General features: G+C 36.4%; 2 protein-coding genes across 2 annotated transcripts in view; one reads left to right on the forward strand and one right to left on the reverse strand.

The window, feature by feature from the left end:
• The window catches only part of DOCK2 (dedicator of cytokinesis 2), a 491,936-nt gene that overhangs the window by 245,474 nt on the left and 218,574 nt on the right, over positions 1 to 27,888 (forward strand).
• INSYN2B (inhibitory synaptic factor family member 2B) lies at positions 1,286 to 27,605 on the reverse strand. The gene is made up of 3 exons (XM_074292032.1): positions 26,132 to 27,605; positions 24,631 to 24,705; positions 1,286 to 1,600 (listed from the first exon to the last, which is right to left on the reverse strand). The coding sequence occupies exons 1-3, from the start codon at positions 27,478 to 27,480 to the stop codon at positions 1,414 to 1,416; spliced, it is 1,611 nt and encodes a 536-aa protein (XP_074148133.1). The 5' UTR covers positions 27,481 to 27,605; the 3' UTR covers positions 1,286 to 1,413.

The raw sequence follows: 27,888 nt of genomic DNA on the forward strand, positions 1-27,888 counted from the left end.
CTCCATCCAAACTTTTGCATCTTCATTCCACCAGGCCCTCATTTCTAGCTCATTGTGAAGATATATGCCTAAGATTAATAAATTGCAAGATACTGAAACTGATTTGAAATGACCAGTAAGGCTATTAAAATAGCTGACCATATGATGTCAATGTATTATAAAATTGACAACACCAAAACCCCCCCCAAAAAAACCCCCAAAACAAAACAAAACAAAAAACAGCCAGAGAATAATGGATGGGGGTAGTTGGATTTTGTGGCACTAAATATTATTTTTTAAAAATCTCATGGGGATTTAATTGAGGCCTCAGCCAATTTGATTCAATAGCCATTTATTAAACACCTATTATGTGCAAGGCACTGTGCTAGGTGCTGGGGATACAAAAACAGAAACAAAACAGTCTCTGCCCTCAAAGAGCTTACATTCTACTGGCAAGAAAGATTAGATTCAGCCACCATGTTGGTTGCTTTTACTGAACTTATTTTTGTTGTTTTTGTTCCCAGGGTGGAGATGTCATAAATAGCCTGGTCACCTCAGGCCCAGATCTTTCTTTCTTTACCTTGTCAAAGGGAACCCTGGGGATCTGTAATTAGATGGCATGTGAGCATGACAGAAATTCTTCTTATCCTTCCTATACCATTCTTATTTACCTAAATTTTACTGGATGTCAAAATGAGCAAGAAGTTATAATACTGATCAGATTACTGGGTGTGTGTGTGTGTGTGTGTGTGTGTGTGTGTGTGTGTGTGTGTGTAGTATTAGGACCTTTTTGCAAGTCCTAATAACATTTCAGTGTCATACAATTGTTAAATAATTAATTTGGGTTCAAATTTCTAATTAAGGAATGAAAAAGTACCAACAAATAAGGGCTATCATGCAGTTTGATTTCTTTTTGTGCTTAAGTATTGCTGATGTCTCAGAAAACTGTGGATTGGAGTTCTTTGTTTTCATAAAACAACTGAGGAGTAGTCCTCAGATACCCTCCTGCCTCTGTACCTGCTTCATTTCCCTGTCTGTAAGCCTAGATCTGAGAGAGTTTATATTCATGGTGTCAGTGGATGGTTCATTGCAGGATGCTGGGGAAATGAAAGAGCATATGAATGGCTGCTGGCAACCTTCTTGCCTATGAAACCACATATGTTTGAAAGAGAGCTCTGCAAGTTGGCATTAGAGTACCTGTAAAACCTTTAGCAAGTGGGACATGCTCCTTCTGCCATTGAGTCCCATTGGATGACTGGTCTCAACCCTGCTGAGGCCTGCCTGCCCCATCTCTGATTAGGTCTGGATTCTGCACATCTCCTGGGAGGATCTTGGTGATCTTTTGAGTAGTTTGGCTACCAAGCAGGAGAGGGCAGGGCACTTGGCTTCCCCACCTTGGGAGGGCAGTTTGAGGAGTGCAGTGTTCTAACAAGCTCAGATCCACCAAAAACACTTCTTTTTCACCTTTTTGGTTTTCCTCCGTAAGTCCTGTTTTTCAGGAGCAGGAGGCTCTGCTGGCGGCTTTGGTGGTAGGGCTGTCTCTGGTGGTGGTTCTACTTGGTCCAGACTACTTAGGACTTGATGGAATCTCCCTTCTTGCTGTCGGAAATCGTATTCTACACTGAAAACAAAACAAAACAAAAGTAGAGAAAATAGTAATAAATTTGACCCAGGGAGTATTTATACAGTCCCTACCATGTAGTCAAGGTTTATCTTGGCTTTTAGGACTCTGCTGGATGTTCATGGAGAGTCAAGATAATTCTAATACATCATTTCTATGTTCAAAAGGCTATGTTTTGGTTGGAGAATCAGTATATATATATATATATATATATATATATATATATATATATATATATATATATATATGCACTCATGAACTAATTTCTAATAATATAGGACAATATGATGGCTTATCAAAATGAGTGGTAGAGACTACAATAGAAAGATTCCTTGCTGTAGAATCTGAGCATTTAGGTTCAAATCTCACCTATGATACTCATTGTCTATATGACTTTGGAACAATAAATTAACTTCAGTGTCCTTATTTGTAAAATGAAGGGATTAGATTAGATGGTCTCTGAAGACTTTTCCAGCTGTAGGCTTATGATCTTGAGATCCTACATTCTGTTATGGAAGAATAGGGAAGGTCAGGGAAAGGAAAGATCAGTGTGTGAAGGAATAATCAGGGAAAGCTTCTTGGAGGAGGCGGCCAATTGAGTTGTACTGAAGGATAGGAAAATAAATAGAAAGGAGATAGGATGAGCATCAAAGCAAACATCATGAGAAAAAGCTTAAGTGAAAATGGAGATGGGTTTTATAGAGAGAGGTAAGAAAAATGACAACTTTGTAGAATGATGGCTATAGGGGAACAGTGGAAAAGGCATTAATAGATAGTTGGATAGTAGATGTAGAACATTAGAGATCATCTAGTCTAAACATGCTCTTTTAAAAATGAGGAAATGGGAAAGCTAGTTGGCTAAATTCCAGCCCTAGAATCAGGAAGACCTGAGTTTAAATCTGGCCTTAAGGCATTCCTGCTTGTGTGATCCTGGGCAAGTTACTTAGCCCTGATTGCTTTCAAATAAAAGAAAAATGAGGAAATGGACATGGAGACCTCAAGTTTATAGCTAGAATTGTTCCTGGTCCTACTCTTGTAGGTCTTGGAGACAGAGGTGTCAGCGAAAGTAGTTAGTTTTCTCTGGGCTATGTGATGCATTTGTGGATATGTGTTGAGGAGATGCCATATTTTCTCTGCTAATGAGTTTTAAATGCCAAGAGATGAAAGACCTCCCTTGTTACTCTGTGATATGGTATGCTTTCAGATACTCTTTTCTCCATCATTGATCGGATAGGGTTTTCACACATGGCCAGGGACTTAAAAAGAGGCTGTCATCATGGTTTATTCTGATCTACAGCCTCACATTTCCACTCCTCAGACTGAGTCTTTAGGTCAGAGTTAGCACTCAAGGACTAGCTGCTAGAAAAGCCAAAACAAACAAACAAACAAAAAATCTTAACACTAGTCATGCATGAATAATAAAATGTCATCAAAGCAGCCTGCCACTTAACATTCTGAAATGGAAGAACTTCCCTTTGTAAGGAGATCAAAGAGACAAGTATTTTTGGTGGCTAGACTAATGTCACTTTAGCCTATGGGCTTTTCTTCCATATTTCTAAATAACCGGCTTTAAAACTCAAATTATCCTCACTCTGGCTTTCTTCTTTTCTCTCTTAGCTGGCTTTTTACCTATTAAGCCACAGGCCTATGGTACAGGTTTGGATGTAAAGAGACCAGGAATGGACACATATTTGAGGGACTCAGGAATGATCTCTTTTGGTATACCTTATTTCATTTGGTCTACTCACTTTGATATTCTATCTTTGGACTATCATAGAATCATAGCTTGAGAGTTAGAAGAGACTTCAGAGATTATTGAGTCCAATTTCCATATTTCCCATATATTATATAAGTCCCAGGAGTGTTAAATGACTTGCCCAAAATCAAGTAAATACTATGGACCAGAGCTGAGATTTACCAGAGGTTGGATTTGAACTTGAGCTTATGATGGGAGAAGTAGCATCTTGAAAGCCCAGTTGTATAGGATAAGGCATGATAAGATATACAGGGTTCAAACCTATAATTTAACTATGGCAAAGTTATGTAATGGTTATTACTAATATCTTTGAGAAAGTCATAAAGGTTATGGGGTTGACTTGAAATCAATTTTTGGGAGTTCGATTCCTTCCTTTCTTGTTTAGGATTTAATGTCTCCAATGCCAGTCCCAGCTTTGTCTTTTGTACCATGCTGATCTCTAATGAACATTTGGCTGGTTTTATTTTAGTTCTAGACAGTGGAGGATGATATTCCTTAATCTAACCAGTCAGATATCAAATATTTTAAAGTCTGGGCTAGGAGGAAGAATCCCTAGGGGGTGAGGACACTGCTGTTGCATACCCTAGTAGGAAAATATAAATAGTGCAGAATACCATACCTGCCACTGAACTTTAACTACATACTCCATTGTGCTCAAGTGATCTTAGGTTCTATTCTGTTCTCCCTGTCCAGTCCCAATCTTCCTCAAGAATACATTCACTCTACTTTAAATATTTAGAGAGTAGAGGAAGGGTCACTTTTTTCGTTAACCTTCTGAACTGATGAAAAGACTATTACATCAGGGAGATATTAATCTAACTAGTTCACACCCCCTCTTATGGTGTGAACATTCATGGGTCAGAAAAAGAGAACTTTCATATTCAGAAATACTCTTCCTTAGTCCCTAAATAATACTGCTGCCAGAGTTGCTGTCTATTTTTTCCTGGTAGGATTAGAAAGAAAATTAATCATTAGGAATACCAAGTGAACCCAGGATGTCTATGTTTAGGCTAGTGTTCCCTCACATTCCCAGTTTGGGACATCCCTGAAAACATCTGACTTCTATTTGTGCTAAGGCATATCTTCCCCCTCACAACTATATATATATATATATATGTATTTGTACATAAACACATTTTCATTTATGTAAACTGAAAGAATATGTGTATATCTGGGAGTATGTATTTAATAGCTCTCTGATTTTACTGCTTTTACTGGTATAGTGAGCTCCTGGGTAAAAAAAGAAAAAAAAAACTTAGAGAACCCTTTGGAACCTTATTGCTGTTAAATAGTAGCTCAGGGCATTGAGGGGTTCAGAGAATTGTTCAGTGTCATAGACGCATGTCATTATACAAATATATGCATATATACACATCATACACAACATAATTTGCATATGTGTTTATGTACACACATGTACATGCATATAGCATATATTAGAGGTAGGGATTAAGACTTCTTCTTCATTACTTACCATTAAGAATAAAAGAGACAAAGAGGTCTTAATTTCAATTCCTAACCATCCAAATGTATGTATATTGTGTGAATGTATGTGTCAATATATAGGTACATATAAAAAGATACACATTTGTAAATATGTATATTTATATTTGCAGATATGCATATATACATATACATATGTTTATGTGTATATATGTAAGTATTCTAGGCAACCTGGTATAATGTATAGAGCATTAGGTTCAAATCCTGCCTTTGATACTTACATGTGATCTTTTTACCTCTCAATGCCAAAGGAAAATCTTTAGGTTTAAAAGTCATAGAATACCTATCCAATATACATAGGTAAGGAGAATTACTTTACAACAGTTTCCTTTACTGTATATAAAATCCTGTTCTATAGTAAATATTTAGTCTTAAGCATGTATATGTGTATATATACATATATATGCATATTTATACATATATGTGAGTATAATGTATGCAAAGACTTATGTGTCTGGAAAAGTTGTTTTGACACCATTACTTCCTTGAAGATCTCTCTACCTACCTATATATTTATCTGTCTGTCCATCAGTCCATCTATCCATTCATCTATCCATCTGTCTGTTTGATCTCTCTCTCTCTCTCTCTCTCTCTCTCTCTCTCTCTCTCTCTCTCTCTCTCTCTCTCTCTCTCTCTCTCTCTCTCTCTCTCTCTCTCTCTCTCTCTCTCTCTCTCTCTCTCTCTCTCTCTCTCTCTCTCTCTCTCTCTCTCTCTCTCTCTCTCTCTCTCTCTCTCTCTCTCTTTCTCTCTCTCTCTCTCTCTCTCTCTTTCTTCCTCTCATCATCTAGTATAGGAATCTTTGCTGAACTAATTGCATTTACTAATGCAGATCAGGGAGTTGTCAATTCACTTATAATCTCAAAGAATTTCCTGTCACCCTGACAAATTAACTGACTTGTCCAGAGCCACACAGCCTAACATATGTCAGCCACAGACCTTCCTGCCCTCAAAACTGGTTCTTTATCATCTGTATCACATGCTACTTTATTTTACACATATGTGCACATTATATTCCTTCATGTTTAAGCTTCTGTGATGAACAATTGGTATTAAGGTGAAAGATTTACCAAAAGGACACCATTCATTCATCTGTAGTCTGTTTAGGTGGTTCTTTTATGTGGCAGTTCCTAGAGGATCTGGTTCAGGTGAGCGTATCTTATTGCCTCTCCTTAAGAACAGCCTGCACTAAATGGTTCTCTACTTAATTAGGTTATAGTCAAGGTCATAAATTTGAAAGACTCTAATAATAATAATAACTAACATTTTTAGTGCATTAAGGTTTGCAAAGTGCTTTGCATATATTATCTTATTTGATCCTCCCACTAATCATGTGTTATAAATGCTATTATTGTTTTCCCCTAGGGATCTCAGTAGGGCCAGGGACTATCTTGAGCTTTCCCTTATTCCATCTCACCTGCCTGGACTGAAAAGAAACTAATTTTATACTCTATGGCATAAATGAAACGCTACATTGAGGCTGACTCCATTCTTTATCAGGACAAGACAATATATCTGCCAGGTTCTCTCTCCACCAGTGCCTTCAGTCTTCTCTTGTGTGTGACTTAACCCTCTATACCTGGCATTACCTCTTTATTTTGCTCCTCTTGTTCTGCTGTGAATGTCACTGATGTTCTTCTCCCCATCCCCTCAGTGCAAATTTAGGGAAGAATACAATCTTTGTTTCTATGGAAACACTGACCCTTAAGTAATGCAAAGAGATTTCCCAGCAGGATCCAATTTTAATCATGGATAATATATAACAATAACTTATAATCAAATAATAACTATAAAATACTCATTTTAGGCACTAACGCCCATTGTTTCCCCTCCCCTCTATCAGTTTGATAATTTAATAGGCATTGAAAGTGAGTTTCATTTTCAAAGCCAGGTAAATAATAGATAATAGAGATACATAGATGGCATTTGGAAATTGATTATAATTTTTTTAGGCCAAGGCAATTTTATTAATAGAAAGGGAAATTGTCAGTTTTCTTTTTTTCCCCCTCACATTAGTAAATTTGAAAAACCACTACTGGAGCGATAGTACTGAAGGGAAACATTTATTGATTTTTACAAGAAGGACTCATTTTCATTTGTTTCTCATACTGAAGTTTTATGTAGTAAGGAGACTAAACTCAGGATTCTCTACTCAACCAACCTCTGCTAGGCTGAGGCAACTACTGGCAAAGGATCTCTAAATTATAAAGCTTGAAATGTTTGGGAGCTGAAATATTTCAGAAAGATATCTGCAGATTCTTAGATTATACTTCTTTTTTTAAGTTTTTAAACATAAAACATTTACTTAATAATGAGGTAAAATCAAGGATAATTAATATTTCACAGTTAACTCAATAAAAGGAAAATCCTTTAATAATCAATATATCACAATCCATAGAAAAATCTGAGCCACACTCTTCCATCACTGCATATAATATCCCTTGGGTGAGAGAGGAAATATACATGCAGAAACCTAAGAGAGGAATTGCTCTTCTGTTCTGAGGGTCCTGATCACTCTGTTGAAAGTCTCTTCATCACCCTAAGAGGATATCTTCACACAAATTCAAATCAGCCTTTATATATAAAAATCTATTCTGTAAAACTAAAGTACGAGTTTAGTGTCTCTGCTAAAGTAAGTGGTAGAGTTTTGTCCAGGTCTTGTGGCAGACTGAAAGATGAGCAACAAAAATAATAGCTTAGCATTTAGATAGCATTTAAGGATTGTAAAGTGCTTTACAAATATTATCTCATTTGATTCTTATAACAACTCTGAGAGGAAGATGCTGTTATTATTTCCATGTTACCAATTAGGAAACTGGGGCAGACAGAATGACTTGCCCAGAGTTATACAGCTAGTGAAGATCTGTCTAGATTTGAACTTAGACTTTCCTGATTCCAGGTCCAGAGCTCTATCCCTGTGCTACCTAGGGAGATCTAGCATAAAATCTGAGGAGTTAGTGTGTTAGACTAAAGCAGAGATTACTAACCTTTTTGTTTCATGAACTCTTTTGGTAGTGGGGTGAAGCTTATGGACCCCTTCTCAGTATATTGTTTTAAATGTGTAAAATAAAACACATAGAATTATAGAGGAAAACAATTATCCTAAAATAAAATCAAAATATTTTTTATCAAAATATTTTATAAAAAGCTAATTCAAAGACCTTTTGAAATCTACCTAGTTAGGAAGCCTGGGGCTAGATGATTCTATTACAGATTCTGTGCTTCTTTGAAGAGTTCAGTGAATTAAGAAATGCTATTGATGGTGACTGGAAAACAGAGCCACTGACAGGTATAGTGGAGAGTTTGGAATCTTAGTTGTCCTGCTACATACAATGGAACTTAAAGAATGGTTCCTAAATATAGTACAAATTAATGCAATTGAATACACAATTATTAAACACTTCATCCTGTTAATCATATATGAGGTGCTGGAAATAATAACAGTTACTGACCTCTTAATAAATGAAAATTACATATGCACCAAATTAAACATAAAGCTATCTGCATCTAGAGAAAAAAACTGATAAACAGAAGTATGTTTACATACATATATGTGTGTGGGTATGTATGTATACCTATTTGTGTTTAATGCTAGCCATCTCTAGTGTGGGAGGAGCACAAGAAAAAAGGGAAAAAAGAAAAAATAATTTATATGATAACTTTATTATATATTTAAAAGGAATAACAAGTTGTACATAATAGGTTTGCAATTTTATGTGCAATCATTTTTAAATTTTACTATATTATAGTAAATATAATCTCCATATTATGGAGATACTTCTTTTATTCCATAACTTGAAAACAAAATTTTAAAAAAGTAAAGTTAAGGTTGGACAAAAAATTTTGAAAAAAATAACAACACAAAACATCTGGTGAGATCTAGGCCATGAGTTAGGGAGAATAAAAATATAGTTTTTAAAATTACATATAAATATATATACAAAGAAATTTTTCATGGGAGGGAAGACTCTTGGCATTGGGGAGAAAGGGGCTAATTTTATGGTCTTCTTACCACTTAAACTAAGCTTTGAGGAAGACTTGGTGAGGAGTAGGGGGGATTGATGGAGGAAAAAATTCCAACATTAGTGTCGGCCTGTGTAAAGCATGGGAGATGGAATGAGATTAAACATGTACAAGTGGAACTGTTATATGTATGTGTATATACATATATATGTATATACACACACATATATATATATGTATATATAATAAACATGGAATGGTAGGTTGGGGGGAGGTTTTGAAGGGTTTTAAAAATCAGATGAAGAAGTTTTTATTTTTTTTTCCAAAGTACTGGAAATTCTATGCTTTAAGAAAATCACTTTGGGTGCTTTGTGGAGAATGGTTTGGAGACTTGAAAAAAGAGGCAGAGAGATGAATTAGGAAATTATTGTAATAATCCAAGTGAAAGGTGATGAAGACTTGGAGAAAATAGGTAGATAGAAATAAGGAGACAGATTAGAGGTATATTGTAAAGGTAGAGTTCACATGAAAGACTTGGCCACTGATTAAGATATAAAGAGTGAGGAAGAGAGAATAGTCAAGAATGATTTATAGTTGTGAATCTTGTTAATGAGAAGAATTGAATTTCTCTGAAAATTCAGGGAATACTTGGTCTATGGTACATGCATGTACATGTGGACATACACACTCATACACACACATTCACATACACACAAGTGGAATGCCTGAAAAGTTGCTGAGTTCCTCTTCACTTAAGTTCTTCAAATAAACCATAAATGACCACATGATGGGGATGTTGTAGGGTGTATGGATAGACATAGGATTCTGTTTTATTTGGTTATGAGCAGTCTAACAATGCTGTGTTCTACCATTATTTAAAATTGAAGATTTGCCTGTTTAGGGTAATGACCAATTTTTATGTATGATTTAATGAAGTCTCAGACTTACTTTATTGTAGTGATAGGGACTGGATCTGTGGTTTCATTGATAAAGAAGATTCCCATTTAGTGAAATTCCCTTTAGGTAGGTGCTATTTCTATAATTCAGAGCTTTAGAAAATTTTCTTGGGATCTGAGAAGTTATGTAAATTGCTCAGAATCATAGTCAAATCAGAATAAGGATTGAACATAGGGCTTTCTTACTTCAAGACCAGCTCTCTATCTATCATGACATACATCCTCCAGGAAATAAATGCTTGTTGATTGACTAAGCAGTAGTTTTCCTGACCCTAAGACTAGCCCTATGTTGTATTGCCTCTTTCTTATTATATATTTATTTACTGTAACTGATACTGTCTGAATTAGGAAAACACAATCTATGGACGATTGTGTGGCCGCAAGATATGGTTGAAAGAATACTGTGTTTAGAGTCAAAGGAATTGAGTTCAAATCCTGTGTATTTGGTAAATTATTTTAGCCTCTGTGAGTCTAACTTTCATCATCCATAAAATGAAAGAGTTGGACTAGAGGACCTTAAGTTCTCTTTAGTGATAAATATATGATCTTAAGTACTTCTGAAAAAAAATAGTGAGTTTATATATTGTGGACTTCCTATCTTTGAAAAGGATGAACAGCAAACATTATTTAGAATACTTAGGAAAATTTGAGTCTTGTCTTAAATCTGTCTTAAAAACACAGTATAAAGGGAACTTAGAGTCTTATATGCAATCAATAGTTTCACTGTTATTTAATTAAAAATGATAATAGCTGATATTTATGGGACCCTTTAACATTGAGGGATGCTTTTATATATCTTACCTCACTTAAATAACTACAACAAATAATTTACATTTTGCAGATGAGGAAAATGAGTCTTCTAAGTTAGTGACTTTGCCATTGCTATTTGAAACTTGGTCTTTTTGTTTTGAGCCCAGCAAAATCTTCACTATCCTATACTGTTTTACTACTTTGACTGGGATTGATGGTGTGCAAGTACTTCTCTGGGATTTCTTCTAGCACCCTTGAAAAACGTAGGATCAAAGGGACATAGATTTTGAGATGGAAGGGGTCTTGGAAGCTATTAAAACCAATTTGTTCATTTTAGAGGCAAAGAAACTGAAGATTGGAAGTGACACAGATAGTAAGAACATGAGTCAGGATTGCAACCAAGTTCTCCTGACCCCATATCTAGTGCCCCATTCACAAAACTGCACTATCTCACCATCTCGCAAGACAGTGTGGAGAGTGCTTGGGTTAGAGAAATAAAATGGATGTGTTATTGAGTCACCAAGTCTTTGGGAAATGAGACAGATTACTTGCATTGTGCATGCTAATTTCTTCTAAGGATGCTTAAACTTAGTTCTGTGTAACTTTTTTGATCAGTCTGAGTTGTATCCAATTCTTCATTAACCCCATTTGAGATTTTCTTGGTAGAAATACTAGAATGATTTGCCATTTCCTTTTCCAGCTCATTTTACAGATGAGGAAACTGAGGTAAACAAGGTCAAGTGAATTGTCCAAGGTCACACAAGTAGTAAGTATCTAAAGTTGGATTTGAACTCAGGTCTTCCTGGTTCTAAGCTTGGCCCTGTATCCACTGCACCCATCTGGCTGTAGCTTTGTGTGACTGCTTTGAACCTCATAGGTCACCAAAATTGTCACTGAATATTATCTATATGCTGATCATTGAGTTGAATTAGATTGATCTATTAGTTTCTTTCCAATATTAACATTCTAATGCCCTAAGGCCCTTTAAGGATGTCTGGGTGTTGCAAAGGGTATGGGAGGTGGGACAAATTAAGTAATGCAACTGATTAGTCACTGCTCTAGAAAACAGGTAGATTTCTCTATCTTTGGGTAGGCCACAATCCCAGATTTTATGTAGTCAAAAGGAGTGTGGGAAAGCAAACTGCAAAGGTGACTTAGAAATATAAAAGACAAAAGGATAAGAATAGACTTGAGCTCTCCCTAGTGAACATGCTCTGACAAAACGGATAATGGAGTAAATTGGGGGTTTTGTGAAAATAATAACATTTTACATATACCTGGTATAATAGCTTCAAGTTTCCTAGGACTCTCTTAAGTATAATCTCACAACCCGATGAGATCAGCACGGTTGGGATTCCCAACACATCATCAGCAGGTTCACAAGATAGCAAATGTATTGGCATTTGAGTTGGAGAAGGGAGGGGCGAAGAAAGAAAGTAATTTGTCCCACATTTAACGTTAAACAGATTTAGTGGCAGCAGGAAAGAAACTGGATCAAATCAGTCCAAGACAATTAGTACTTTGAGAAAGGAAGGTGATAAAATAGACATAATTTTCAAGTGGAAATAGGATTTTTTCCCTGGGCTATGACTAAAACCAGGTTTCAGGAGTCTGGTCCGCATAGAGATAAAAGGAATTAAAAGTTACTAAAAAGTCCCATTCACCCATCCCACCATGGACTAAAGCTTGGAGGACTGATGGACATAACTTTATAGCAGTATAAAAACAGCTTCCCTCATGAGTCTTTGAAAAGCACAGGACAGCTGGTTTTTAAATTCAGAGTTCTTGGAAAAGAAAATGCTTCATATCTCCCTTCACTAATAGAGATGAAGTAGGGAGCTTCCACACTCAGGAATTGTTCTTATGAAGATCTTGCTAGTATTTGTGTCCCTATAGGCATGTGCCCTTTCTGGATGTTCTAATTCATAGCAAATTGTGGGTACATAAAATAAGGGCAGATAAAAGAGAAAGTGAGCACACATTTTCTTAAAAAGAGAAATGTAGCTAAGTAACAATAATAAACTATGTGGAAGGAAATTTCCCCAAGAGTAGGCTAAAAAATGACTGAAAACATTCTTTCTCCCTATAGGAAACACATCTTCCAAATTTCTCATGTCTTTTTTATTTTGCTTGTTGACCAGTGCATTTCTATGGCACCTATCCCCACAGTACCCAGGTGCTTCCAGAATTATTGACCTTCAGGAACTTTCTTCTAAACTAGCTGTAAGAATCAATGGCTATATAAGGGGATAGTTTGGTTTCTGTCCATATTGATAAATCATAGACACTCTGGAAAGCAAAACTTTATTGAGACCACAAAGCTTTGGGGGATAATTACAGTTTGGGCAAGTGGGAGATTCCCCCTCCTCCAAACATGTATCTTTCAGCTTAGAAGGAGAATGTTCCTAAAACTTTCTCCTAATGACCAGTTTCCTGATTATTTATAGAGTGCAATTTTCAGCTTCACAACTGCCAGGCATTTGGGGCTGGCAAGTTCATCTTTTCCTCCCAGGATATCTGTATTCTGATGAGCTTTCTGAGAATCACAGGTTCATTCAGCCCATAAATAAGCAAGGAGACAGCTTCAGAAATCTCCATCTCTCTTTGTAATAAATTTCATTTTGAGTACTTTAACTCTAAGCTAAGAATTTGGGGTGTTAACTCCAACCCTTCTCCCCCCCATCCGGAAAAGGAATACTTTTTATATTCAGAATCAGCTAGATGGAACAGTAGTGAGTATGCTGAGCCTAGAGTCACAAAGATGTGAGTTCATATCTAGCCTTAGATACTTACTGTCCCTGTGATTGGGCAAATCACTGCCTTAGTTTCCTCAGCTATAATACCTACTTCCCAGAGCTGTTTTGAGTAAGGATCAAATGAGATAACAGTTGTAAAGCACTTAGTACAGTGCCTGGCATGAATCAAATGCTTTTTAAATCCTTGTCCTTCTCCTCACCCCTATCTCAGTTAATTCTTGTTATGTATACTGACTTAAAAGAGCAAGTAAGAAGACAAGAGAAGAAGAAAAATTAGGAAGATGGGGGAAATTTGGGGTTGTGAATTAAATGGTACAGTAAAAGAGTATACAAGAGGGCCTTCTTGTGGCCATCTCTGGCATTCGTGCTGACTGTCATCCCTGTAGTGTTCTGTTAATCTCTTTCTTAAATATTTATGCCATGTTTCAAACTCTTTAGCTATTAATGCATTGAAATGAATTCCATCTATTTTATTACCTATATATTTCCAGAGTTGTAAATCTTACTTCTCTTTGCTTACAACTTAGGGGAGAAGAAAGGGCAGAAGGCAAATTATGAAAGGCAGGAAATAAAGACCGTGGTCCTTGGTAATATTATTCATTAACCAAGCATTTATTAGACACCTACTATTCTACAGGCACTCTTAGGGATACAAAGACCAAAATTAAATAGTTCCTTCTTTCAAAGAACATACATTCTATGGGAATGAGGAACAGCCTGTATACTAGTAAGTAAATTTTAAACATCATAATAAATACAAATTTCTGGTGGTGGGGAGAACACTAGCAAATAAAAATGATCAGGATATGTCCTATTTAGCCAGTAGTACTTAAGGTAAAACTGAAAGGAAGAAAGGAAATCAGAAATAGGAATGAGAAGTAAGTCCATCTTATGAAGGGCTTCTGTGCCAAAGAATTTGTATTTGCTTCTGGAGGCAAGAGGGAGTCATTTGAACTACTTGGACAAGGGAGTGATATAATCAAATTTATGCTTTAGAATCATCAATTTGACAATTGTGTGAAAGATTAATTGGAGAAGAAAGGGAATAGAAGCAGGTAGACCAATTAAGAAACTTTGTGATAGTCTGAGAGACAATGAAGGCTTAAATTAGGATGATGACAACCATGTGAGTAGACAGAAGGCTGATGATTTATATTTTTATATGCTTCAAATCTTAAGCTTTCTTCCTGGGAGATCACTTTGGGGAACTGGGGGCTAGGGTTAATTTGAACTTGTAATTTCATCAGTTGGGGGAATTCTCAGCATGGAATCTCCTTTCATGGATTCAGATTGGCAATTCATCCAGTTTCTTATTATGTTAGAGAGTTGCCTGTGGCTACAGAGATCAGGTTTTTCAAGTGCTCAGCCAATATCTATTAGATGCAGAACTAGAACCTTCCTGACTCAAAAGATGACCTTCTAACCATTAAAATGACACCTTTCTACCACTCAGGAAATTATTTTATTTTATTTTATTTGGTATGCATGTGCCTGTAGTTTGATTTTCCTGTTGTTTTTACTCCTTACACTAGGCATAGAAGATTGGTTAATCTATTTCAAAACAAGATTTTTAAAAAGTGATGACTAGAAAAACATTTGTTTCCATTGTGAATTTCATTGCTAACTAGGGAGCAAACCGTGACTAGGATGGAGTGAAGGTCTCATGGTCTATCTGTCTCCATGCTGAGGGAAAATTATGAATAAACCAAAAAAGAAAGTATTAAATAATTTAAGCTAATAGTTGGTAGTTAAACTCATGGGACTGTATCTAGCTGAATGGTTTTTCTTTTTTAGCTAAATAATGGCCTTGTATTAGTCAGGAATGTGTGAGGTCCAGTGTCTCAACAGCTGAGCAATGGACAAAAATTCAAGTACTTTGAATGCCACCTGACTGTAGGATTTCATTTCAGTTCCTGAACCTCCTTTTGCCTCATTTCCTCAATTATAATATAACACCTATTATTTTATTTTTTATTGTGTATATGTGGTCCTTCAAGACCAGGGGACATCTCTTTAAACCCTTACCATCAGAGGCAATATGAGGAGGTTCCAGATAAAATATACAATTCTTGCCATGTGTTTAAAAAAAAAAAAAAAGGATATTACAGATGATGGTGGAACACCTGGAAGATTGTGCATAGAGTGTTGAATTAAATTGAATCCTGACACTTTTACTATATTATTCTGGACAAGTCCTACTCTTTTTGTGTCTCAGTTTCCTTACCTACAACCTGGGGATAATAATCGCAACTACCTCATCGGATTGTTTTGAGGATCAAGTGAAATAATTTTTTAAAAGCACTTTGTAATTATGAAAATGACATATACATTCTAGTTGTTGTTATTCTATAAAGGATATTTTCAAATATTTATATAGGACAAAAATCAACAAGAAGAATTTATTTAACACTTTAATGTTTGAGATATATGAAAATATTCTTTGGTCAGTAGCATGTTTAAGGTGTCACATGTTAGGAAGCACATTGATAAGCTGGGCAGTCATTAGAACAAAAAACAACCAGAATGCTGAGGGGACTGGAGACCATCAGTGCATGGGAATCTTTTGCTTCAAATAAAGATCTATGGACTTAAAAGCATTTGAAGGTCAGTCATATGGAGGGCTTAGACTCCTGCTTGGTTCCCATAGAGCAGAAGTAGGAATGAAAGGTAGACATTGCAAGGAGGTAAATTGAGGGGCAAGGTAAAAATCCTTCCTTTAAAATTAGAGCTGCACAAAAAGGAATGAGCTGCCTTGAAAAGTAAGGGCCTCTCTTTGGCTGCAGGTCAAAGGAAGTCTGAGTGACTATTTGTCTAGCATATTTATAGGAAGAACTCCTGGATAGGTACCTGTGTTTGGCTTTTAAGGTTCCTTGAAGCTTTGAGATACTTACTGAAGGCTACAGTTCTGCGACTTACCAGTGTATGAACTAATAAGGATGAAGAAGCAGTTCTTGGTCTACAGACTCTGAGAAAATGAGAGACTCCTGCAGTCTTAGGAGTTCTATGAAATTATTCAGTCATTTTGCTCTATGCACATTTCTTTGTTCACAAACACATTTATGAACATTCTTTCTGCAGTGGGGGTGGGTTGGGGGTGGTGGTCAGCAATTTTTTGCAATACTTCCTTTGTTAAGGTGTTTTTAATTGATCCTAAGGGATTTGCCATGGGCCTTTCTTAGCATTTGGACTCTTGATTGGGGAACAAAATTAGGATTTAATTGGTCTTAACCTTAATTGGAGGAGAAATGTCAGGGTGGATTTCCATTTCAGTATTTGAGCTCAGATGAGGCCGGAAGAGCCAGGAAGTGTGGGAGAAAGAAGAGGCAACAAATGAATCCCAGAAGTCATGCATAATGCAAACCAAGGCCCCTGGTGTGGTGTTATAGAGCCTCATTTTCTCTTTTCACTTGGGCTTAGGGAAGACCAGGACACAAGTCTGCTCAGTTAGCAATTTCTCCTTGTTTTTTTTTTTTTTTTCTTTCCATCCACTCTCTCTCTCTGCTCTGACTTCCACTCTCAAGTTAGGACTTTTAAAACACCTCTACTCAGCTAGAGTCAGTCAGAATTATGTAACTTTCTTGGTAGTTCCTTAGAAAGAAAACTTTCTTTTTTAATTAACTAGTTGGTAAAATGAATAAAGTGCTAAACCTGGAGTCAGGAAACCTGAGTTCAGATTCAGTCTCAAACACTTTTTAGACATGTGATGCTAGGCAAATCCCTTGACCTTTTTAATCCTTGGTTTTCTAATCTGTAAAATGAGAATAGTACTAATATATACTTCCTTAAGCTGTTGTGAAGATCAAATGGAAGATTCTCCCTGTCTCTCTCTCTGTCTCTCTCTGTCTCTCGACCACTTTGCAAATATTGGAATGGTAAAAGCTAGAAAATGTCAGGCATTTTTAAATTAGTCAGTGCTAATATCAGGCATGAAGTTTAGGTATGAGGTTATTGAATTTTGGCAAAGTTGTCAGATAGCCAGAGTTTCAGCAAATTCACCTTTCTGTTCAATGTTCCCATCTCCCATAATTTTTATGCCACCCTCTGGGCTGATAGAGTATGCAATATCTTATCACTCTATCTTTCTCTTCCATTACTTGTCAAAATAGTCTTTTTAAGGATTATGCTCTCAGAGATCCATCTTTGGTGCAAAGTGGCCTGAAAAGTTACCCTCTTTGAAGTTTTATTAGTGGGCAATGGCTAAACCATTACCCTTCCATGGGTATTTTCATTTCACTAAGAAACTCTTGAAAAAACAATGTCTTACCCTCTTCTAAGTGAATATTTGAAATGTAGTGCACATTCTGTTTCATACCTTATAAAGTTTGAAGAGAATCAACATAATGCCAGAGTCAGCCTTGAAGTCTAGAAAAGCTCCAGTCTCAACTCTGGTACATATTGATTTGAGTCCCTGGGTAAGCTACAGCCTCTCAATGTCCTGAGACAACTCTGAAAAACTATTACTAGCACAGACAGTTGCAAAAAAAAAAAAAAAAAAAGAACAAAACAAAATAGTATAATTAATGAAGATATAGGAATTCCCAGAAGCTAATCCATTTTTTTTAAAAAGCCACTGGACAGGATTTGAACTTCCATTGGTATAGGAACTCCAAATGAGGAAACTCTTTCCATGCTCCAGATCAACAAGAGCTCAGTGACTTAGTTTTAAATTTAGTTTTATTTTGTTTTTTAAGAGCTGCCTAGAAGCTGGGAGACCTTAGGTGACTAACCCATGGTTGTACATGTATTCCAAAAGCAGAATCTACCACTTTCCTTGGAGATTTCCCCTAGTATATCCAGAGTATTACACTAGACCACATCTAGAGTATTACACTTATTTCTTCATATTATATTTTATCAGGATCATTGAAAATCTGAAACATTGTTAATGAAACATCCAGAAGGGAGTGAACAGGATGGTGAATGTACTAAAACCATGTAATAGAAAGGTCAGTTGCAGAGCCAGGCACAGTTCTCCTGGAGAAAGAAAGACTTATAAAAAGAAGAAAAAGTATTTATTAAGTACCTACTATACTATAGGCAACATGCTGAACCCATTGCAAATATTATGTTACATAAGGAAAGTCAATAATGATAATATCAGGTACTCTTTAAATATTTAAAGAGGTTTTCCACATGGCATAAAGTTTAGATTTCTGTGGCTTGGCCTCAGAAATCAGAATTAACAGCAATGGGTGAAAGTTACTATCAGTCGACAAGTTTTTATTAAGACTCTACTATGTGCCAGGCACTGTGTGTTAAGCACTGAGAACAGAAAAAAGGCCAAAAACTCTCTTGCTTACAGTATAATGAGGGAGACAGCATGCAAAAAACTATGTACAAAGTATGAACAAGATGAATTGGAGATAATCCACTGAGGGAAGGCATTAACAGTAAGAGGGATTGGGAAAAGCTTCTTTCAGAAAGTAGGAATCAAGCAGAAGTTTAGGTAAACCAGAGAAACCAAGAAATGGATATAAGGAGGGATAGAATAAGCTTGAGAAAAGGAAGAAACTTTTTAAAAATTAAGATTGTCCAAAAATGGAATGTACTACTTCTAGAAATCACCAGTCACTGGAGCTCTTTACAGAGGCTGAGAAACCCACTTGGGAATACAGTAAAGAAAATTCATTTAGGTGCAGATTCTGCAAATCTCAGAAACTTATAAAAAACAGGATGGAAAAACTAGAGAAGAAATATCCTCTTCATTTTAAAGGTACTGCAATTTGCAGCTAAAATCCAGTGAATATTCTTTTAGAGTTCTGGTCAGGCAATAAGCAAATAATCAGCTTCCTGTATTGTTAGTTTACCAGCAACAGACCCTAAAGAAATCCATCATGTTTTTGTGTTCTTTGGGTCTTGCAATATGTACCACATTCATCCATCATTATAGAAACCATTGCTTAATGAGGTCCAGGGAAGCATTTTCTCATCACTTATTCATTAGTTTGTAAGAAATGACTTTCCAGGACGTGACACAAGGTTTGAAGTCATTTGAAATGTAACAATGACAGTTCTCCTCATCCCACTCTGAGGTGATGGGCTTTTGTTCTGATCTCTTTCCTTTCATCAAGTTAATTGCCCCTTCTTTGCAGTGGCTCAAATTCTGGGACAGAGGGAACTTTCAAAATAGTGTTGTTCTGAATGGTAATGAGGGAGATCCATGAAATAAGCCACTGACTCATTGCACACTGAATGAAAGAGCTGGAAAGATGCTTAGGAGTCATGCAAGTCCACTCCTTTCAGTAAAAAATAACAAAACAGAGATCTCCCCCCAAAGTGAACTGAGTTAGTCAAAAGCACCCTGCAAGTTAAGTGACAGAGTGAAAATGTTATCCTGCACCTTCTGCTTCTTAGTTCAAGTCTTTGTCCTCTTGTGTATTGCTTCTTAGGCAGAATTATAAAAAGGGGATTTGTTAGAAGTTTTGCTTCAGTTTTAGGCTCATTCCTTGGTTTGTAGGTTCTATTAATCATGTCAAAGATTAGAGGTGTGATGGGGGAAACAGAGATAGAGAAAACTAAAAACAAAAGAGAATGACAGAAAATATTTCATTTGATGTAAGTATTCCCTCTCCCCTCCCCCTGCATTCTGAAGCATAGATGATAAGCTTTCCAAGCCTAAGCAAAAGGGTTCATGAATTTTAGCCTCTCAGAAAGCATCACCTGGCAACCAATCTTCTAGGAATGAGCACCTTAGTAAATATTAGTTGAATTGAATTGAAGATATTACAGAAATGGAAGATATCATCTGTGTAGAGATAAAGGAAGAGGAAGAGGAAATGGATTATTGAGGCCAAGAAATATCTGTTAAGAGATCTTTGGTTAGAACATAAATAAGGTGAAGGGAAGTGAAGATAAGTTGAATCTAGATTACAAAAGCAATGGGGAGACACTGAAGACTTTTGAACAGGTATGTAAGGTAGCTAGACCTTTGTCTTAGAAACGTTATTTTGACAGCTGAATGGAGGATGATTTGGAGAGGAGTGAAGTTCAAAGCAAAGGGCTTAATTAGGATTAGGAAACTCTTATGTTGGAAACGATTAAAGACAAAAGGAAAGGTGGATAGAGGATGAAATGGATAGATAATATAGAATGAACACAAACTTAGACAGACTTTGAGGTAGAGAAGGATAGAAGTGGTCCATAGGGTTACAAAGAGTCAGATATAAATGAATGATTTAACACAATAACAATAAATATAATTTAGGGAAGAGATGATAAAGGACTTAATGAGTTGACTTTATTAGGGTAAACCTGAGAATAGAAACAAGGAAAAAATGAGAGATATGTGGAGATAGAAAAGATAAGACTTGATAACTGTTATAGGAGAGGGAAGAACCAAAGATGACTCAGAGGTTATGAATCTCAGTGACTTAGAAAGATGTATCATTTATAGAAATATGGATGGTTAAAGGAGAAGTTAGGGAAAGGAGGTGATAAATTTTCTCTTAGACAATTTGAGTTTGAGATTCTGTGATTATTAGATGGAGCTGTCCTGCAGGCAATTGTTGGGTTTTCATAACTACTGGTTTTCCTACCTATGTGATTACTCAGTCTTCTTTATGGATTCTTTATCCCTGATATGTCTGCTGTTTTTCCATTAAGGTTCAATCTTGGACCTTCTTATTTTTTCTCTTTATACTGTCGCAAATGTGATTTCTTTAGCCCTCCTGTATTCAATTGTTATTTCTTTGCAAATGAAACCCCACATTTATATATCTCGCCCTCCTGTCCTCTTAACTACATTACCAGTTGTCTTTTGGAAATCAAGAATTAGATCAAGATGTCCAGAACAGAACTCATGATTTTTCACCCCAAATTATTCCCTCTTTTGAACTTTCTTATTGTTGTTGAGGGCACTACTATGCTTCTTGTCATATTCATGATTTTTGACTCTTCACTCTCATTCACCTCACATATTTTCATCATTCTCATCACCATTATCCTAGTTCAGACTCTTATCATCTCATGCTTAAACTATTTTATAGCATTTTAATTGGTCTCCCTTCATCAAATCTCTCCCTTCTTTAAATCCATCTTGTACTTAGATGCTGAAGTGATTCTTCTAGTGTGTAGGTCTGGCCATCTCAAACTGTTTGCCTATTCTATAAGCTTCAGTGCTACACTATTACCTCCACCGAATATAAAAAAAAACAAACAAACTCAGTTTTACATTTTCAAGTTCTTTATAACTTAGGAAGTGAAGCCCCCCAACATTTCTTCTCTATTCTCTTCCTTTCCAGTACTACTATACTTTATTCCCCTCCACACACACTTTCATATTGCTTCTTGCATGTAATGTTCATCCTTCCCTTCTGTGCTTTTGACCCGATAGCTTCCTATACCTTAAATGCTCTTTCTTCCTTTTAGTTTTGTTGGCTTCCTTCAAGTCTCAATTCAAAATCTACCTTCTACAGGAGGTTTTTCCTCATCTCTATATCTTCTATTACAACCCCTCTGAGACTATCTCCTATTTATTCTGTTTATCTTTTGTATGGACATTATTTACATGATATATATCTCATTAGAAAATGAGTTCCTTGAGGGATGATTTTTTAGCTTTCTTTGTATCTCCAGTTTCTAGCACTAATATGGAAATATGTTTTGCATGACTTCACATGTATAATTGATATCATATTATCTTTCTTCTAAATGAGAGGAGAGGCGATGAGGATGAAGAAAAAAATTGAAACTCAAAATTTAAAAAAAAAGAATGTTAAAAATAAATCAACAGAACTATGCAATGCAATACATAGTAAGCACTTAATACTTTTTGATGGATTGATTTTGATTGATGTGAACTGGAGTAAAGGAGATATTAAAGATGCATCTGTAGATATAGAGATCAAATGCATAGAAATGATAATGTAATACTGCACAAGCAGGACCCTGGATTCTAGCTATTTGTTTCCATATTGATGTGTTTGTATATATCTCAAATATACCTATTTATATGCATGTTGTTTCCCCCTCTTAGAATGTAATCCTTTTCCCTTTTCTTTTATTGTTAGTCTTAGCACAGTGACTGCAACATAGTAATTACTTAATAAATGGTTATTTATTGATTTATTGATGATGGCAATAAAGACAATCAACTCATTGTCCTACTAGTTAATATATTAGCTAATTAAGAAAAAGTTGTCAATGTTATTATTAAAATACTAGGTGTCCACTCATCTACCTTGTGACAAAACAGCAACCTGTTGGATGCTTTGACTTTAAATCATGTATTAGATTTTTTTTCCCTCTCACACACTGTGGGATCTAGCTATGCTGGCTTCTATATTGTTTCTAACATGTGACATTTTATCATTCACTTCTGTATCTTTGACCTGATGGCTTCCTGTACCTTAAATACTTCTCTTCTTAGTTTTTGGGGCTTTCTTCAAGTATCAATTCAAAACCCACTTTCTGTAGGAGGCCTTGCTCATCTAATTATGTTTGTTAACCTTAGGGAGGGAGAAGGAAAGAAAAGGATACTCTGTAGACTCCCACCGCATACCGGGAACTTCTTTTACCAATTTCATTTTTAGAATCTGTGATTCAAGACAATCCATTGACATTCTATTTCTCAGTATTCAGAGGGGATGATCCCTCTATTAGCCTGCTGATTTTGGAAAAAACCTAGCCATGACCTCTGACACTGTGCCAGAAAAGGCCAACCACTGCTTGAATTTCAGATTTAAGAATCTATAGAGAATCAATGGACAGCTCCTTCCTCTTTTTAGTTCTGACAAAAATGTAGCATGCAAAATATAAAATAAATTTATGGAAATTTCTAATATTAAGATAAATGGTCAGGAAATAGAAATAGATAGTTCTTGAGAGAAGAAACACAAAATAACAATAACCACCTGAAAGACTGTTCAACTCTAAGGGGAATAAAGAGAAAAACCAAAACAAACTTCATAGATTCCAGTGTAATTCATTAAATTGATAGAGTTAACTTAAAGTAGTAAATTCAATAGTGGTGAGATTGTGAAGAAATATGCATGATGTTTCCTTGTTGGTGGAACTATAAATTAGAGCATTTTAAAAAAATTAATGATTTTCTTGCTAAGGCAAGAAGGACATAAGCCCCATCATAATCCCCATCTCACTGTGAACACCTGGAAGTTTTGACCTACTCTGTTTTCAACCTGGGTTGGTTTATCTTTCTTTGGGGAACCTGGTGGCTATCTATTCTCCCAGGACTCACCATATTTATCTTGAACTTCTACTGCAGATCATAACTCCTGAGTTTAAAAGATCTGCTAGTCTTAGCCTTCTGGGCAGCTGAAATTATAAGCCTGCACCACCATGTCCATCAATATAATCCACTGGAAAGCAATTTATCTTTATGAAGTAAAAGCAAGAATACTTTTAACCTACTTGGCCTAGGATCTGACTAGAAGGAACATATAAGTTCCTCAAGTTTCTTAATGAAGAATAAGAAAAGCCATTATCTATTTAAAATTAATAGCAATATCTTTAATGGCAAAACAATGCAAACATCCTGTGTGCCCAACAATTCAGTAATGATTGAACTAATTGTGTGCTCTGTGAATGTAAAAGAATATTGTTATACTATAAGAAATGCCAAGCATGAAGAAATAAACAAATATAGATGCACAGTATGGTTCAGTGGAAATAGTAGATTTAGAATGCGAAGCCTTAACTTTGAACCCTAGTTTTCCCCTTATAACCTGTGAGACCTTTTTTCTCTTTTTTTTAGTGTATATCTTAGGAAGGTGGCACTGGCTGACAAACACATGACCCCTTTGTTAAAAGAGGCCTCATGAAAGTACCATATAAGTGGAGATATTTAATGGAGCAAAGTATTTCACATGGTGTTCAGTCTGCTCAAGTTCTATGTCTGATGGGGGAAAAAAGTTAGTAGAAGGTTGAAAAATTGTTTATTCCTTTTCAAGGAAAACTAGATTCCAGAGATTCATTTTTCAGAATCCATTGGTAACTTTTAATTTCAGTTACCTTTCAAAGTAAGCTTCCAGCTAGAAAAGTATTGATTTTTATCTCTTGTAAAATCCATTTCATTAGAGACACCAAACCAACTCCCAAAGAAAATACTGTACATACCTACTGGTACCCAGCCAGGGTATTATACAGCATAGTCAAGAAGACTCATACAGACTGTATGCATTTTGAATGATAGGGCTTCAACAGGCTCTAACCTTCCTATGGAATATGATTATGCTATTGGAAATTTACCACTTCACTTCTCAAAATCCATGCATTCAAAAGCTACTTTTTTCTAGTCTGGCTTCTAGGCAAAAGGGAGGAGAGTTTATTTGAAAGGTCAAGCTCTCTATGCTCTATATTTGCCAACCACCAACCTATGTTATAATGAGGTACCTGTATATGATGCATGCTGTGTTCTGACAAGTGCTGCAGTTGTTGAGGTCCTGGCCAGTTCGGTAGAAGTTACGTCTGCAACATAAAGCATTTTTCTGGATGAGTTTATGGATAGAGCCCATGATTGCTTTTCCTATTCACTCAATTCATAAAATACAGTACCCTACCTCCATTAATTGGTTAAACTGAAATAAAATGGATTGATCAAGACTATAAAGCAAGAAAAAGTAAAATATACTAAGATGATCTTATTTTTATCTTATTAGCTTTTAGAGAATATATTCACATTTTTATTTTTCCTCTTTGATCATCACATCAGACTTCTGAAATAAATGAGGTATTCTTAGTCTCACTGTTAGATAGAAAAATGGAGGAATATTGCATCTTGCTCAAATTCATACATCAAAGAGGAATCAAGGAGATTAAATTCAGGTCTCTGTCCTCTCAGTCTAATATATCTCTTTGCCCTCTCTCCACTTCCCCAATTCCAAGGTAATATTGATTTTGACTTAAAGAAGCTAATGCTTACTACTACGGGCCCTCCCTTAATTTGACTCTAGAGCTAGACCTTTGCTGGGGCAGAGTTAGGAGGAGATGGTGTAAAGAGGAAAATAGCTTTCCCCTCAAAAACTGTTCTAAATCCTTTATGTCCTCAAACTTCATCAAATATTCTTCTGAATTTTCCTTCAAGAAATCCTCCCTACATGGATCCTATCGCCTAAATATACCTTTTTTGATTTTAATTGGCCATTCATTTCAGTTAGGTTTTCATTGGACCATTGACTGGATGTAGATTATTGAAGTGAGTTGTACTTTAGTTTAACCAACTGGTTTAGTTTAAACCAATTCAAAGCTGTATAACTAATATTTGGGGGTGGGGGAGAGAAAGGAATTCTCTTTCCCTATTTCCTATCTCTTTGATTTATCTTTAGACCTCTCTATTCATAGATGATCATAAATTCAAATTTCAAAGGGGCATTAGAGGTCATCTTAGTTCATCCTCTTCATTTTACAAATGAAAAAATGAAGTCTCTCCTAAAAAGGTAAAGAGATTTGTCCAAGGTCATACAGATACTAAATCTGATATTTGGGATTTTAGCGTAGAGCATATACTTTGAATCCTGTTCTTTGTCTACTATGCCATAGTAATTGGACTTATATACTTGTACTTATATAAAGATCAAGATGTCTAGACTCTACCAAGTCCTGCTCCTGTCCTTCCCATCCCCAAATAATTGCTAAAGAGGGAACCAGTATGATTCCCTTCCCCCAGATTCCATATTAAATAAATTCAAGTATTATTAAATTGATGCTTTCAAGTTTTTTTTAAAAATTCATTTCAAGTTCATTTAGGGATTGAAATTTCAAAGATGAATGTCTTGGGAAAATACCATCTTAAAAATTGTTTAGAACTTTTAATAGTTGAAACCTATTACTGAAAGTGTTTTTTTTTTTTGATAAATGACTTAACAAAATTTTTTAATATCAAAACTCATCCTACCCTTCAGTGAGGGCTCTGGCTTTTTCCAAGTCTTGAATTACGTTCAAAAGGACTTTAATCTTCTCTTGGTTTGAGTGCAAAGATTCCTCCACGGATTGAAGTCTCCCTTGGAGGTCACACAGTTCACCATGTGCCAGGTGAATTTGATTAATTCCTTTAATCTCTTTGTTGTTTGGAGGTTTGATTTCACTCCTTGGGAGAGAAGACTGGAGGTGAAAGCTTCCTAAACAATTTTTAAACTCCAAAGGATCTGCCTGGCTGGAATTTTTCTCTGTTTCCTCCCAACACTCAGTAGCAGGTTTTATCATGTTGCTAGTTGTCAATGATATTAGGTCCTTGTGATCATTACTCAGTGTAGCACAGTCAGAAACAGTTTCAGGAGGGGCTGCCTGTCTGTGCTCTCTAAGGAAACAAGGTGAGGAGCTATGAGTCTGTGGAGGTGAAGGAGTGCAAGTTCCCTTTGATGGAGGTGATAAAGGAACTGGCTCAATGCCAGATGTGTCTTTGGGCAAAAGCAATTCAGGGTCCGTTTTATCTCTGCCAGGCAAGGAGTGAGCACCGCTGGCAGTACTCAAGCAGGAAGAGGGCCTTTCTGAACTAGATGGCAACCTGCCATTCACATCCCCTGGGCACATATTAGCACAAGGATGTATTGCGTTGCTTAATTCAACAGGCCTGTCCATGCTGTAAGTTGGGGCTTTGGTACCCCATGGAGGGCTATGACATATATCATCAGGAACTTGAATAGAAGCCGTCACCTTTTCTGAGGGCCCCAGAGCATCTGTTTCAAAGCAGATGCTAACAGGCCCATTGCTTTGTGCCTTGGACAATCGGGGGAAAAATGGATGCGCTTTCTTACCTCTGTGAGGAACATCATCTAAGTGCCTAGTGATACGTAAATAGGCAAGATCAGAAGACATGATGTCCTGCTCTGAGAGATTGCCATTGACTTGGATAGAATTTTTAGACTCAGTGGGCATTTCTACTAGTGACTTGCTGGCTGTGAGCTTTTTCCTTTTAAAAACAGGGAAGTGCTTCCTAAGGCTGGGGGAAGTTTGGATTGCAATGTTGCGGATGCTCCCCCCCTTCTGGGACCTGGGGAAGGAGAGGGAGTAGCTGGGCAGGTGATGGTGGCGAGATGCCTGCACTTTCCCCATTAGAGTTGAGTCTTGGTCTGTTTGGACATCAATCTCTGCCAGGCCAGCTTGATTCTTACTAGCTCCATCCTCCTTGAAGCGAACTTGTTGGGATTTGCTTCTGCGGTGGTGGGGCTGTTTCACAAAGTCCACTGAATCCAGACTGTTTCGTTTCAGGAGCACGGGTCTCACTTTCATGCTTTGCTGGGCCATTGAGCCTCCTTTGAAGGTCTGGAGATCCCAAGCTTCTCCTTGACACGTTGCATTAAGTCATTCGAGCTGCATCTGGTGACAAAGCCCCAGATGCCAAAAACAGCCAGCAGAGGTAGTGGAGAAGACTCACTCTCCAGATTGTGTGGGTTGCTATGTTGGCCATCCCCAGCCTATAGATTTTACTCAACAACTATTTCTAATGTTTCTTCCAAAATTAAACAAATTTTTTTTTCATCACAGAGCTAATTGGATAAACACTTGAGTTACTCTAATGTTTAAATATCCAATCTAAGGAAATTGCTGGTGTTCTAGATATTGATAGAGTCAGATTGCTCAAATTCTGGAGGAAGTCTGTCATTCTCTTTCACACAAACCAGGAATCTACAATAGAAATGATCTCAAAGTCCA

Source organism: Sminthopsis crassicaudata, chromosome 2 (genome assembly GCF_048593235.1).
Source record: "Sminthopsis crassicaudata isolate SCR6 chromosome 2, ASM4859323v1, whole genome shotgun sequence".
NCBI classification, from domain to species: Eukaryota; Metazoa; Chordata; class Mammalia; order Dasyuromorphia; family Dasyuridae; genus Sminthopsis; species Sminthopsis crassicaudata.

Coding starts and splice junctions, on each gene's coding strand:
- INSYN2B (XM_074292032.1), bottom strand. CDS start 27,480: ATGGCCCAGCAAAGCATGAAAGTGAGACCCGTGCTCCTGAAACGAAAC. Junction 24,706..26,131: donor GCCAGAGCCCTCACTGAAGG/GTAGGATGAGTT, acceptor TTTATGTTGCAG/ACGTAACTTCTACCGAACTG. Junction 1,601..24,630: donor ACAGCATGCATCATATACAG/GTACCTCATTAT, acceptor TTTTGTTTTCAG/TGTAGAATACGATTTCCGAC.